General features: G+C 37.0%; 1 protein-coding gene across 1 annotated transcript in view; it reads right to left on the bottom strand.

The window, feature by feature from the left end:
- LOC136854673 (carboxypeptidase D-like) overlaps positions 1-8,655 on the bottom strand; it is a 226,835-nt gene extending 218,180 nt beyond the window's left edge. The window contains exons 1-2 of the mRNA XM_067131272.1: positions 8,454-8,655; positions 4,656-5,032 (exon numbers count right to left, since the gene is read on the bottom strand). Coding sequence (XP_066987373.1) covers positions 4,656-5,032; positions 8,454-8,550 — 474 coding nt within the window. The 5' untranslated portion in view covers positions 8,551-8,655. The remainder of the gene's footprint in view (positions 1-4,655; positions 5,033-8,453) is intronic.
- Positions 8,656-12,968: the final 4,313 nt, after the last annotated feature.

Here is a 12,968-nt window from a genome sequence, read left to right as displayed (position 1 = left end):
AAAGTGAGAGGATTGAATGACCCAGCTAAGATATTTAGGCGTGCAGATACTTCAAAATCAAATAATACCCTAACTGAAATGAGTGATAACAGAAATAAAGAAATACCACCAAAAAAGAATTCATGATCAAAAGAACTCTTCTAAGGACAGTGGACAGTCGATTTGCCTCATTACCAGAAATAGCTATGAATAATGACATAGAGGAAGAAGAAGGAGAAATAAAATCATAAGAATGTGATAAAACAGATAACACAACTCGTAAGAGGCAACTAGATAAGACCCCACCTAATTCCACCAAACCAAACTCTTAAAAACAAAAATAATGCGCCAATCTCACCAAAAGCTAAAGTTCAGAAACAGGACACTAAATCAAACATTCCAGTCTTCCAAAGTAACAATAATAAATTTAACTCTAGGAGCAGAATCACAAAATTCAGATAAAATGGAAAACCAAAAATATAGATGATAACTATAATGAAAGCAAAGAAATTCACCTATCACCAATTATAGGCACCACAAGAAAACTCAAGAAATAACAACAAACCGATTTGGCACTACTACTGTGCCTTGAACACTATTCATTGTATCATGCCTCATAACACTTATATTTATGTTCTCTATATTTTTAATGTTTTAATAACTTTCCAACTGGATTCTGGTTGTTTCAACCAACCATTCCCTTTTTGTATTAGCATTGCTCATCTCTTGTGATGGGCATCAGTTCAACAAGTAATTTTCCAATTTTAATAAAGATATATTTCGGTCAACTTGCAAATTCAAAAACCTTGACCAGGTTGATTCTCCAAAGAGGGAATCAAAGTGAACCAAGGTTGAGTCAGGTCTGTATTTTCTTCTATTTATTCTTTTAGGCTCCAAAGGGCCAGTAGTTGAAATGTTTGAATTATTTTTTGTTCCTTTTTGTTTTGGGGACACAGGAACAGAAACATTTGGTTCAAGGGAAAATGGTTCCAGTGTCACAATGCCAGGTCCTTTTCCACACAGATATCCGTTTCCTTGCATGGGTCATCAGCCATCGATACGCGAGGTGCAGAGGTCATCGACTTTAAGGAACTAAGAGGATCTGGAGGTCGAGGGGGATCAGGAGGAGAATCCCTATTACAGCCTAGAGCACTTTCGTTATTGTCCTTATTCGTCAATATGGCTGTATTCGGTCGAAGAGAGACTTGAGGTACATGAAAGAAGATACATGTCCTCCCAATGCCTTGGGAGGTAAAGAAAGAGTCCCCATAGGATCAGATATATCCAAAATATGATAATTTATACATTCAGGGCCTTGGAACTGAGCTATGATGGACTTTGACAACCTGGTCATTTGTCCTCTTGAGTTTTGTCCCATCAAGAATGAGGCCGGCATAGTTATCTTGCATGTGCACTAGAAGTGGCGAAAAGAGTTGGCAACCTGTATTGCACAACCACCAGCCAGCAAGTCTGCGACCCTTGCAGTGAGTAGGAACCTTACGGTATATCTCATGACTGGGATGGTTTCTAATGCGATGCTAAAGAGGCACTAAGTTACCAAACCTCTCTAGGAAGCAAAAGAGAAAGTTGGGAAGTGTAGATTAGCACTGGTAATGAAGAAGAGGGATAGGTGGGTCCACTAACCAGTACAGTGGGAGATCACCTATCTGTTACCTACTCTAAATCAATGCATCAGTTCAAACAACAATCATTACCACAATCAATTCCATACAAAGGTTGTCACTGATACAAGAAGAGGGAAGCAGGAACACTTACAAGAAGAGAAGTAAAAGGGAGAAAGTTTCCCGATGATTATTTGAGCCCACTTCAGAGATCGAAGGCACAAATAATGCATTCGATCCCAGCAGCGGGCCTCCAAGGCCCCCAACCTCGACAAGGGGGTGGGACCAGGGGGGACATACATCTGGAATCGGACCAGTCTGAAAGTGAGGAGTAGCAGAAACTCCAAGGGTTGTGGATACACTTCCTGAAGGACATCCATTACCCAGACTCCCCCAACCATGGGCAGCAAGTGAGGAGGAACACCCTTAGTGTACTCTTCCTTTCTTTTCCTTGCCCTCCTTCCTAGGCTGGGTTCCTCTACGAGGGGCAGAGGAAGCCTGGGACTTTCTCTGACCTGAAGAGGAAAGGCCAGCCTGACCCAAGGGTTGGGCTGCAGTGCACACAAAGACTAAGAAATCTTTGACACTGCCTGGTGAACAAGCATGCTGTTGTTATCACTGCGAAGCCTGTACATTGTGGCCTCCACCTCACCCCTAGCAAAATGAGAGGAGGATCCCAGTACCAGCCCATTCCTTAGAGCCAAAGCCAACTCTCCAGGACCACATTAGCCCCGGGTAGGAGAGCTACCGGGGCCAGTAATGGTACACTGAGGGTCCAGAGAACCCTGGGCAGTGGTTGCACTCTTGCAGTCAGCAATGTATGCAGTAGTACTTGTGGTACCACTAGTGAGAGACTTGCCAGGCCTCTGCAGCGGAGGGCTGGCCGCTGGAAACTATACAAAACTTCCCATTGGGATACAAAGCAACCTTCTTCCCCCACTTACTAGCTTCAGAAGAAGGGGAGCAGGTGACAGCGCTTGAAGGCGAAGTCAAGGACAAAGATGATGGAAAATACAGTCGACCCCAAGTATTCACGGGGGATGCATACTACTAAACCCCGCAAATAGCTAAAATCTGCGAATAATTAAAACCCCTCTAAAAACTCTTATAACTGACTATTTTGATAGTTCAAAACACCATAAAACCTTCTAAAAATGCTTATACCTAAATATTTTAATAGTTTTATCACAAAAAATCCATTTAGACACAAAAAATTATATGAAAATATAGTAATTTGTGAATATTTCTCTAAGGAAAATATTGCGAATAGGCGAATTTTCAATGAATAATGTGTATTCATGTTCCACAGAGAAATCCACGAATAGGTGAAGCCGTGAATCCAGAACCGTAAATGGGCAGGGGTCCACTTTACTTCTTCTTGGATTACTTCTTGAAGAGCGCAGACAATGATGATGAATTGTTGTCCTTGGGTGATGTCTCCTTCCATGTGGTGCTTTCCACACTGAAGGAAGCACCTGGGGACACATCACAGATGCCACATGCAGAGTCACCGGAGAAGTAAGGATGGTCCTGGAGCCAGTGGATACCATAACTGTCCAAGTTGTCACAGTCACAGTAGAAGCAGTCACTGGAATACCATTCATCAGGGTTAACAGAGAGCTCTTCCCTACATCCCAAGAAAAAGAGGGGCTCTTGGAGAGGAACCAGGCTGGTCATCATCCCCCTTTGGTGTTTCTCTACCAAAGCAACAGGAGTCAGCAAAGGTGAAACTACTGTACTCCTATGTGAGGCACACAGACTATGAGTACCTACTTCCTCTGAGGAGAGGAATCTATTACAAGGCCTGTATTTCCAAGGACAGTGGCTAAACACCTTAGGCTTCCTCTTCGAGGAAACACAAACAACTCAAATACAGCAACAACATATTTCATCAAAAGCAAGAGAAGCAAGAAAAGTAAAAGCAGAGAGCAAACGGCAAGGCAGGCAGAGAGCACCGTGATGTCTCTGCATGACGGCAGCTGGAAGCAAAGTGGAGTGCAGACCAACAGGTGGGAGGGGCTTCCCACTACCTGTCAATAGTTAACGACCTTGTCTGAAAGTTAAACAACCGTTCCAGCTCACATTTGCAAGCTAAATCCTAGGTAAAGTACTTCAGGTTTGTCTTCGTGTAGGGAAAAATCTGGATTAGGTTTGATTAAACTACCTGATAACATCCCCTTAATTCACAGGTATTTATATTTTCATAAATCAGCTTAATAAGACTAGAGATTCACATTTGAACTCACATAGGGCTTCCCCAAGGATTTGTTCTTGCCCAAGGATTTGTCCCTGAACAATGAAAACTGAAGAACATTCCCAATGGATTTGTTCTTAAGTGAAAGGTGAAGGCTGAAGAATATTAAATTAAAATGAAGGTGGAGTTGGACTAGCTAAGTGGGAAAACCAAAGAGAATGGAAGACCAAAAAGAATGGATGACCAAAGAGAATGAATGAAAGTAATAGGTAGATAACAATACAGGTACAGCTAGGAGGACACTGTAAAGAGCCTCTAGTACCATCTATAGCTTCAAGAGTATAATCAAATGAACCTGAATAAGCAAAAATGACACTAAATCTTTCAAAATACTCCAGCCTTGATATAAATTTTCCACATGAATATCACATTAGGGGCAGCTCACAACTTCTATGTATAAACGATGAATCATGCGTGGATAACACAAAAAATATTAAATGAGAGACAAAGTCAGTGACGATAAAAATAACACCCTGTACAAAACATTGTCAAAAAGACAACTCAATACCTTTTAGAAAGAACACAAGAGACTGAACTATTACTACCTGCAACTAATGACTCAACTAACAACTAAGTAGCAATATCTAATCTAGAGTCACTTCAGTGAGTAATGGGTAACTCAAGTCATGTTAGACAGGTTTTTGTAGCTGCCATTCAAAACTTACTTTATTCACCAATATCTTTTCACAGCGTGTTGAGTCAACATGAGCTACACTGAGTTATGCTTTGAAAAGGAGGTAAAAAAAAAAGTTTATTGTTCAAAGATCATTCACCTTCAGAACTTTAAAATGTTACATTACCTGGGCTGCCTCAAATCCATCAGGATTCATGGAGGGCATTAGATGAATTTCAGTTGAATTGATAAGTCGAGTAATACGGCCATCCTTCATATAATTATTGACAAGATACTGTGCCAAAGAAATAACCAATTCTCGGCCAACAGTTTCATCTCCATGCATATTTGCAACATACTTGAACATTGGCTCACATTCCTTTCGCTCTTGGATGTTATCACTAATTTTGATCACAATAAGATCACGCCCCTTAACAGATTTGCCGATGCTATAATAATCTACTAAATTTGGATGATTGGTCTTCAGTTCTTCAGCCAATTTTATTACATCATCATAATGGTGATAGTGCGACATGTCAATACCATCAGCTTGTGCCACGCCATCTGTAAGATATAATTCAAAATTATGCTTGGGTAAACTTTCAGATAAATGCAATAGAAGATTAACAACTTTATGAAAAGCAATTATGTAGGCAAGGCCACATAACTAGCATATCTTCAACCGCTAACATTTGGTGATGACAAGAAGACGTTTTCTTTGAACCATCCAAAATAAGGCAACAGGCAGTGTCAGACAGGTACATTTTCTGGCATCTTTTTGTATCTTGATGCCAGAGTTTACCTAAAGAGGCCAGTGGTTGCAGAAAAAAGTGAAGAATAGCTAACCCAATCCATTTCAAACCCTCAGCAATACAATTTAAATTTCTAAAACAAATGCATAATTAGTTACTTTATTAGTTATACTGTATAACATATTCTAGGATTCTAGAATTACAAACTTCACTACTATGATGCAAAACAATATTTATGAGTTTTAACATACATTAGGCCTACAAAATACTGGTTACAGTCTTTTTCAACCAAATCTAAAGGAAGTCTGCAAATGTCCTTTAATCATTACACATACAGTACTGATAAAATAGCTAATTTTTAAAGTAATATGACACATTTTTAAAGTACCGTATATTTCCATGTATAAGAAGACCTTTAGGTAAGATGAGGTAAAAAATTATGACAAATTTCCAAGAATTTATCTCATATCTGTAGTATAAGACGATTGCTAAATTACACAACCATCTGTGTATAGGTTAGCTTTTGCAACAACAGGTATCTTATGAAATATTGGTTATGTAAAGATTATGTTATTACAAATGCTGTTTGACTTACTGTATCCTTAGGAATTCAAAATACCGTATATACTCTTGTATCATGCGACTTTTGAAGACCTAATTTTGAAGCTAATTTTAAGGAGGTCGCATCATACACGAAATGAAAAATTAGCGTATGTAATACTCACATATTAGTATCGTATTATAAAATACAAACATGATGAATATACATCTTTTCCATGGATCTTTTAACAAGTTTTGCTTTACTTCACTGTATCCAGTAATGATGTATGTATTTGCATACTACTAATTGTATTATAAAATACAAACATAGCAATCTTGCAACATTTGCATTGTTTAGGTTTTCGTGAACATGGACAATGATACCTTCCAGGAATTTGTGTTTCGGATCAATTCAATTTCCATTTAAAGATAACCATGGGGGAAGGTTTCATCCCAATTGCCATACACATTAAAACAACAGTAAAGTGTGTTCTTTCATGCCCAATAGTTTTTATTAAAATACTTTTCTCTCCAATAGTTGTTTACAGTCGAGTTTGATGGCATATCTAAGTATTGGAGTTTCATCCATGTTGCCGATTCATGATAATTTATAGTCATTAATGCGCTTGAACATTGTTTGTTTTCTCAACTTCAGCTACAACTTGCAGCTTAAATTTAGCAGTATTTTTCCTTGCAATCTTTTCTCCAAAGCAAATATGGGTATAATGTAAAATATATATCAGTCCTATTCTACTTAATGTGATTTGTAACATAACTACAGTCATTGCTTATTATCGTACAATAGTTGAAATGCTAGCAAAACAGCTGTTGTTATCCAATTCGGTTGTTCATAGCCATGGCCTTGACCGTGTTCATAGCAAAACAGTTGTTTCTCCTTCAGTTGTTTATGGCTATACTCGTTTACTCAACGAGTATAACATTATGGGATAAAGAGATAGAGTAAAAGTGATTAGTCCATAGTAATCTGGTCTCTCAAAAAAGGAACTCGCATGATACACGAGATACATGATAAAATAATTCTTTATGGGTGAAAATTTGGGGGTTGCACAATGTGCGAGATCGCATGTTTACGAGTATATATGGTAAATGAAATGACAAAGTCGATTCTATATCATGTTTTTCCCACAAAAGTCGCCTAAAAGGGAAACCATTGTTTTGTTTATGTTTCATCGCCAATCATAAGCAACCCCTAATAACAATACGATAAAGTATGACAATAATCATACATAATTATTGTTCTTAAGACTGAATTGTTCTAAACAGTTACAACCAGCCTGAATTTTTAATGAAAAATGGATATTATGTTATCCTAAATGTTATTACTACCATAATTACACTAAGATAAAGGTTGCTGTGAGCGCAACCATAACTCGATATTTATATTTTGTCTGCTGGCTGGCCTCGCATAGATAAAAGTTGATTTCATTGATATGGAATTATTCCTTGAATAGGCTATTTATTATGAAGATATGCCAATAGTATATAAGGTAAAAATGGTTTTATTACCTTTATCATCACTTTATTTGTTTTGTATGATAAATACATTTTTTACCTAATAATAAGTACTAATTTCCAAATATAATAATGATATTTTAAATAAACAAATTCTTTCCCTTATCTTTTAAGCAGCTCGAACACAAAGCTGTCAGACATGTCACTTGAACATGACAAGAAAGGGTAGTGCTGCTGATTAGCTGGTCAAAGACTTCTTACGTAATTCTCTCTCTCTCTCTCTCTCTCTCTCTCTCTCTCTCTCTCTCTCTCTCTCTCTCTCTCCATAATAATTATTCAAAAATTTCACTCTCTTAAGTAAGGACAACTGTTATCTCTCTCTCTCTCTCTCTCTCTCTCTCTCTCTCTGTCGCCCTAAGTTAGGTTAGGTAGGTAAGATCTGGTTAGGTCAGGACCTAGCATTATAGGGAAGGTTATGTCTATTTATGTAAAAGGAACCTGTCCCGGTCGACAGCTGGCAGGAACCAGGCTGCGCAACTAAAGTACAGTTTTACCTTTGTTTTGCTAGCAAATGACCTAACCAACCACATCTAACCCAACCTAACCTAAGGTATAAGGTTCTTAACCCAGTGCATCGTAGTTTGAAAACATTCCATAAACTTAAATTAATATGAATGAGAATTATCAATGGGGTGAACATCTTTTTATTTCACTCATTTTGTATTTCCCGCACCAACCCCCCGCCCCAAAAAAAGCCCACTTCAGCACTGTGGTCCTCTTGAATTGTAGGATACATGGTTGGGGTCCACTACCTCTAACCTAAATGCAGTCGTTTGCTAATAAGACGAGTGTGAAGAACGTTCACAGCACGCATTAAATACAAAAATTATATTTTCAAGTCTAAAATGCGTTAATGGTCTGAAGTAAATTGATATCGAATGCATGTGATCCTCTCTGTCGAGGAATCAGTTGCATAGGCTAGGCTAATATCAAGCAAGTTTGTGCCAGGATATTACTTTTAAGTGAATTTTCCGTAGTGCAATGGTTCTGGCCTTGCTTCAAGTTATCATAAAGTTTTATCCCACATCCACGTTCGTCCAGCCTCAGCTCCCTATCTGTCAAAACTTCCTCCAGTCGAGGTTAACTTTCCTGTCACTACTCTGTTGCAGTGCGTAACTTCCATTATAAGATATTTCATTACACCAAACGCCAGTTCTTACCTATTGGAATCGTCTGGGTGGTACCTGAAGCTCTTTTTTCTTGTAAGCATTGTAGAATAAGAATTAACAAGCTAAAAAATAACTTTCCTCTTTCCATGATACGACACTTGTTTTGGGTGTAGGGAGGGGGAAGGATAGAGGGTAGGGGACACGGGAGATTACATCCAAGAAGCTTAGACTAGTTTTCTATGTAACAAAAGACAACCACAAACAAAAAATGTGACGAAACATAATATTTAAGGGGGAGGGGGGAATGTGGCTTTGGTTTGATGGGTAGCTCCTTTCTTACTGTATATTAATGACTATCTTGGGATATACTAAAAGCTGAAACACTCGTACGCTCCTATTAGATATGGTTAGTTTTACTTCTTCATAAAAAAAGAGATACTTAAGAAATAAATAATAGATTAAACATAAAATTATCAACAAATTTCCACATCTCATTTATAATAGGCATAAAAATAATTCCAGTCTTGAAAACAATTACATCGGGCATCAAGAAATTCTCTTTTACTCATGGTAGAAAGTCAGCTGTTCTTTAAGAAAAATGAGTCATTACTCAGTGGCCTTGTTATAAGTGCAAGTATAATGATTCTCTAGCTTTGACAAGTTTTGGTAAAAGTTCATGCAAAGTGGTTCGCTGATTGGAGGCTCGTTCACCAGTTACTTTTTACACGTTTACTCTGTATCATGTACAGCCTGCCCTCCCTCTCCTTTTCGTGTTGGCAATTTCAATATGATGATAGCATTTGCTCTCTGCCTGCGTCAGACTACAATTTTATTTTTTTTTTTTACGGCCTAGGTTTTCAAGTAAAGATGAAAGTCTAAATCAATGTTTATCTCGGAATTATTTTTGTCTATTTTACACAGCAACATACAGCAACATTCATCAGAAACTAAAAACTAATTAATAATGGAATTCAAGGAAAAATAAATCTAAGAGAAACGAAAGATGCGCCTCATAATTATCAAAAATAGATTATGAAAAGTGAAAATATATTAGGAAAAATTACTTTCTTCTTCGGAAGTCTACACTTCTCAAAACTTCAGTCTCATTACCGCGCTAAGGCTAATAAAATATATAAAAGTAAAATAAAGAGAAAACTTCGAGATTGCCGACGGATATCTCAGAATTGGCATATTCAAAAATAAAATTATCCCAACGGACACGCACAAAACGTGGATTTTTTTGTGGGGGGGTGGAGATTCAAGCTGTAGGCCTGCTGGTTATGTTGCAGAGATGGTGATAAATACTTAACATCACATTAACAGAAACAGGAGGAGGAAACTGAATAACAGGGCAATTTAACTTAGGATCAAACGTAGATGTCTGACGAATATGAATCTTTTATTTTAGTTGAATGAGACTTTAGTACGTATAAGAATGGCATGTGTAATTAGTTGATAACGAGCCAATATCAAGTAATCACGAATGAAGTAGCGTGAGTCTACAATTTTATGAAATACCCTGGTATGTATCTGAGCAAATACTTAATAAAAAAAAAGCAGGAACTTCGCCTTTGCCGAAAAAATTGAATAGCAATTAACTATTTTATAATTATCTCTCTCTCTCTCTCTCTCTCTCTCTCTCTCTCTCTCTCTCTCTCTCTCTCTCTCTCTCTCTCTCTCTCTCTCTGGGCATGTTAGACCCATTCCCTTTTTCATGACACCAGTTGATGGCTGGCTGGGATCAAACCAAGAATACTTGAATTGTGAGTCTCATGCTCCTTATATATTTAACACGAGTCTCTCCATTCTGAGAGAGGGGATGTCTCTTTACAGTGTTAACTTTCCGATTCTTTGCGATTTATTTTTTATTATTGGGGGACGTTGTGGGAAGGGATGACGTTACTCGCCCTGTGCCCTTTTTTACCTTAACAGTAAACTTAGCAGTGTTCCTACTTACGTAGATCAACAATCACACATACACATAGAATTTGGGATTGCAAAAACAAGAGAAGAGGAGAGAGAGAGAGAGAGAGAGAGAGAGAGAGAGAGAGAGAGAGAGAGAGAGAGAGAGAGAGAGAGAGAGAGAGAGAGAGAGAGAGAGAGAGAGAGAGAGAGAGATTTAAAGCGAACGCATCCAGCTGATGAACATATTTCATTAATATATAACATTTCCTGGTTACGTCAACTACTTACGGGAAAACAAAAGTAAAAATGTACTGTTGGCAATAATTACATTCCAATCGTGAACATAATTTCGAAGAACACAATTCGATTTGGCACAGTGCTCGAAAGAGAGAGATTTAAAGCGAACGCATCCAGCTGATGAACATATTTCATTAATATATAACATTTCCTGGTTACGTCAACTACTTACGGGAAAACAAAAGTAAAAATGTACTGTTGGCAATAATTACATTCCAATCGTGAACATAATTTCGAAGAACACAATTCGATTTGGCACAGTGCTCTTAGCTCGCCAGCAGTTGCACGAAGATATTATTCCTTTTAGATTTGATTGAATGGTGGCTCGATTTTGCACATATATACAGTGTGTATGTATATGTATATGTATATATATATATATATATATATATATATATATATATATATATATATATATATATATATATATATATATATATATTATTTATATATGAATCAATTAGTAATCCTGAGTCATTATGCATTAAGAAGCTTGTTCTGGGTTTAAACGACCAAACTACCTCTAAAACACTATACTTGTCTTGAGTTTGCCCCTGTCTTTATTTTTGTTTAATATCACTCAGTCCTAGATTCTCCTCCTGAAAGGTGTCTGTATCGTACATTCTATTTGTTAAATATTGATTTTTTTTTATTTTTTTATTTATAAATTTCTCACTTCGGAGTCTTTTTAACATATATTATAATTGTGTTTTTCAATTTTGAAAGTGAGGATGCGCCCTCGAAACGTCAGCTTGTATAATAAACAGACAAATAGTTCAGCTCCTTGTTCTATGTTGGTTGACAGCAACGCTTCACATGTCCACACACACACACACACACACACACACACACACACACATATATATATATATATATATATATATATATATATATATATATATATATATATATATATATATATATATATATATTATCTTCTGAGTGAATATGACAGAAGTCAACACACAATCACGTGTGGAACAGAAATAAATTTCTGACTCACATCAGGATCGAACCCAGGCCTCGTCTTTCAATTAAAAGACCTAGGTTCGATCCTGATGTGAGTCCGAAATTTATTTCTGGTCAACACGTGATTGTGTGTTGATTATTTCTATCATATTCACTCAGAAAGGATTATTCAAATCAAATGCTGTCAGCTGGGTCACTGCTGAGTCTGGAAGCTGGGGAAAACACACTGGCATACAAGCAATTAGCCTGGCCAGGTAAAGCCTTAGGGATCCCATACATGCTCACATCTAACTGTTACTTGGAATGAACTATTCATTTCAGATTGCAGTCAATGTTTCAGTTCTTCTCGAGATTTTATTATGAGAGGACAGCCATGGTTACTCCTCTTACGCCAGAAGATATCGAGACATTATCTCTGAGCACGGCTGGTTTGTTGGTTATGATGGTAAACAAAAAGAAACGTAATCGAACAAGATGGACTAAAGACTGTTGGCTGAAACGACAAAAGCTATCTCACCAACATCTTGAAAGAACCATTTTTTGAGAAAGGTGACTGGTTCAATTATTTTCGAATGGGCCATGAACATTTTTTTGTAAGAAAAAAGATACTTGTGTTAGGAAATCCATACTAGCCCATGAAAGATTGATAGCTACACAACGATTCGTCGCAACTCGACGAAGTTACGACGATCTGAAATTTACCACAGCCATTTCTGTTCAATCACTGGGGAAAATCATACCTGAAACTTGCAAGGCAATATGGACTTCATTGAGGAAACAGTATTTGAAGGTAAACAAGTAAAAATGCCAAACATAACATTTATTTTAATTGGGTATCTACATACATACATACATATATACAGTATATATACATATATATATATATATATATATATATATATATATATATATATATATATATATATATATATATATATATATATATATATTCTAAGATGTGGTGGTTACTGGTAACTGGAACAATAGAAGACGGTTGAAGGAGGAAGTACATCTCAGGTGATCCATAAAATACATTTATTGCAACGTTTCAAAACACAAAAGTTTCATTTTCAAGTTATAAAGATAAAAAACAATAAAATCAACATTAAAAGCGCTAAAATACAAATACAAGACATAATACATTATATATAGAAAAAATAAAAACTAGCTGTAGCAGGACCAGCCATCAAGAGAGGAAAGAAGGACGAAAGTCAGAAGGAGCAAACCAGAGATGACCGGCAACAGCTCACGTAAGGTAAAGAGTTGTCGAGGAAGACTGTGTTTAGTTGGGGAACAAGTTGTTTAATAAACAAGGACTCCTGAATCGTCAATAGATTGCTATTCGGTGCCCGTCCCAATATTTCAAAACCTTTGTATTGTGTGCTTTGTTTGCAT

Source organism: Macrobrachium rosenbergii, chromosome 29 (assembly GCF_040412425.1).
Source record: "Macrobrachium rosenbergii isolate ZJJX-2024 chromosome 29, ASM4041242v1, whole genome shotgun sequence".
NCBI lineage: Eukaryota > Metazoa > Arthropoda > Malacostraca > Decapoda > Palaemonidae > Macrobrachium > Macrobrachium rosenbergii.
Note: the sequence above shows the minus strand (reverse complement) of the source record. Positions and strands in the feature narration are given on the sequence as shown.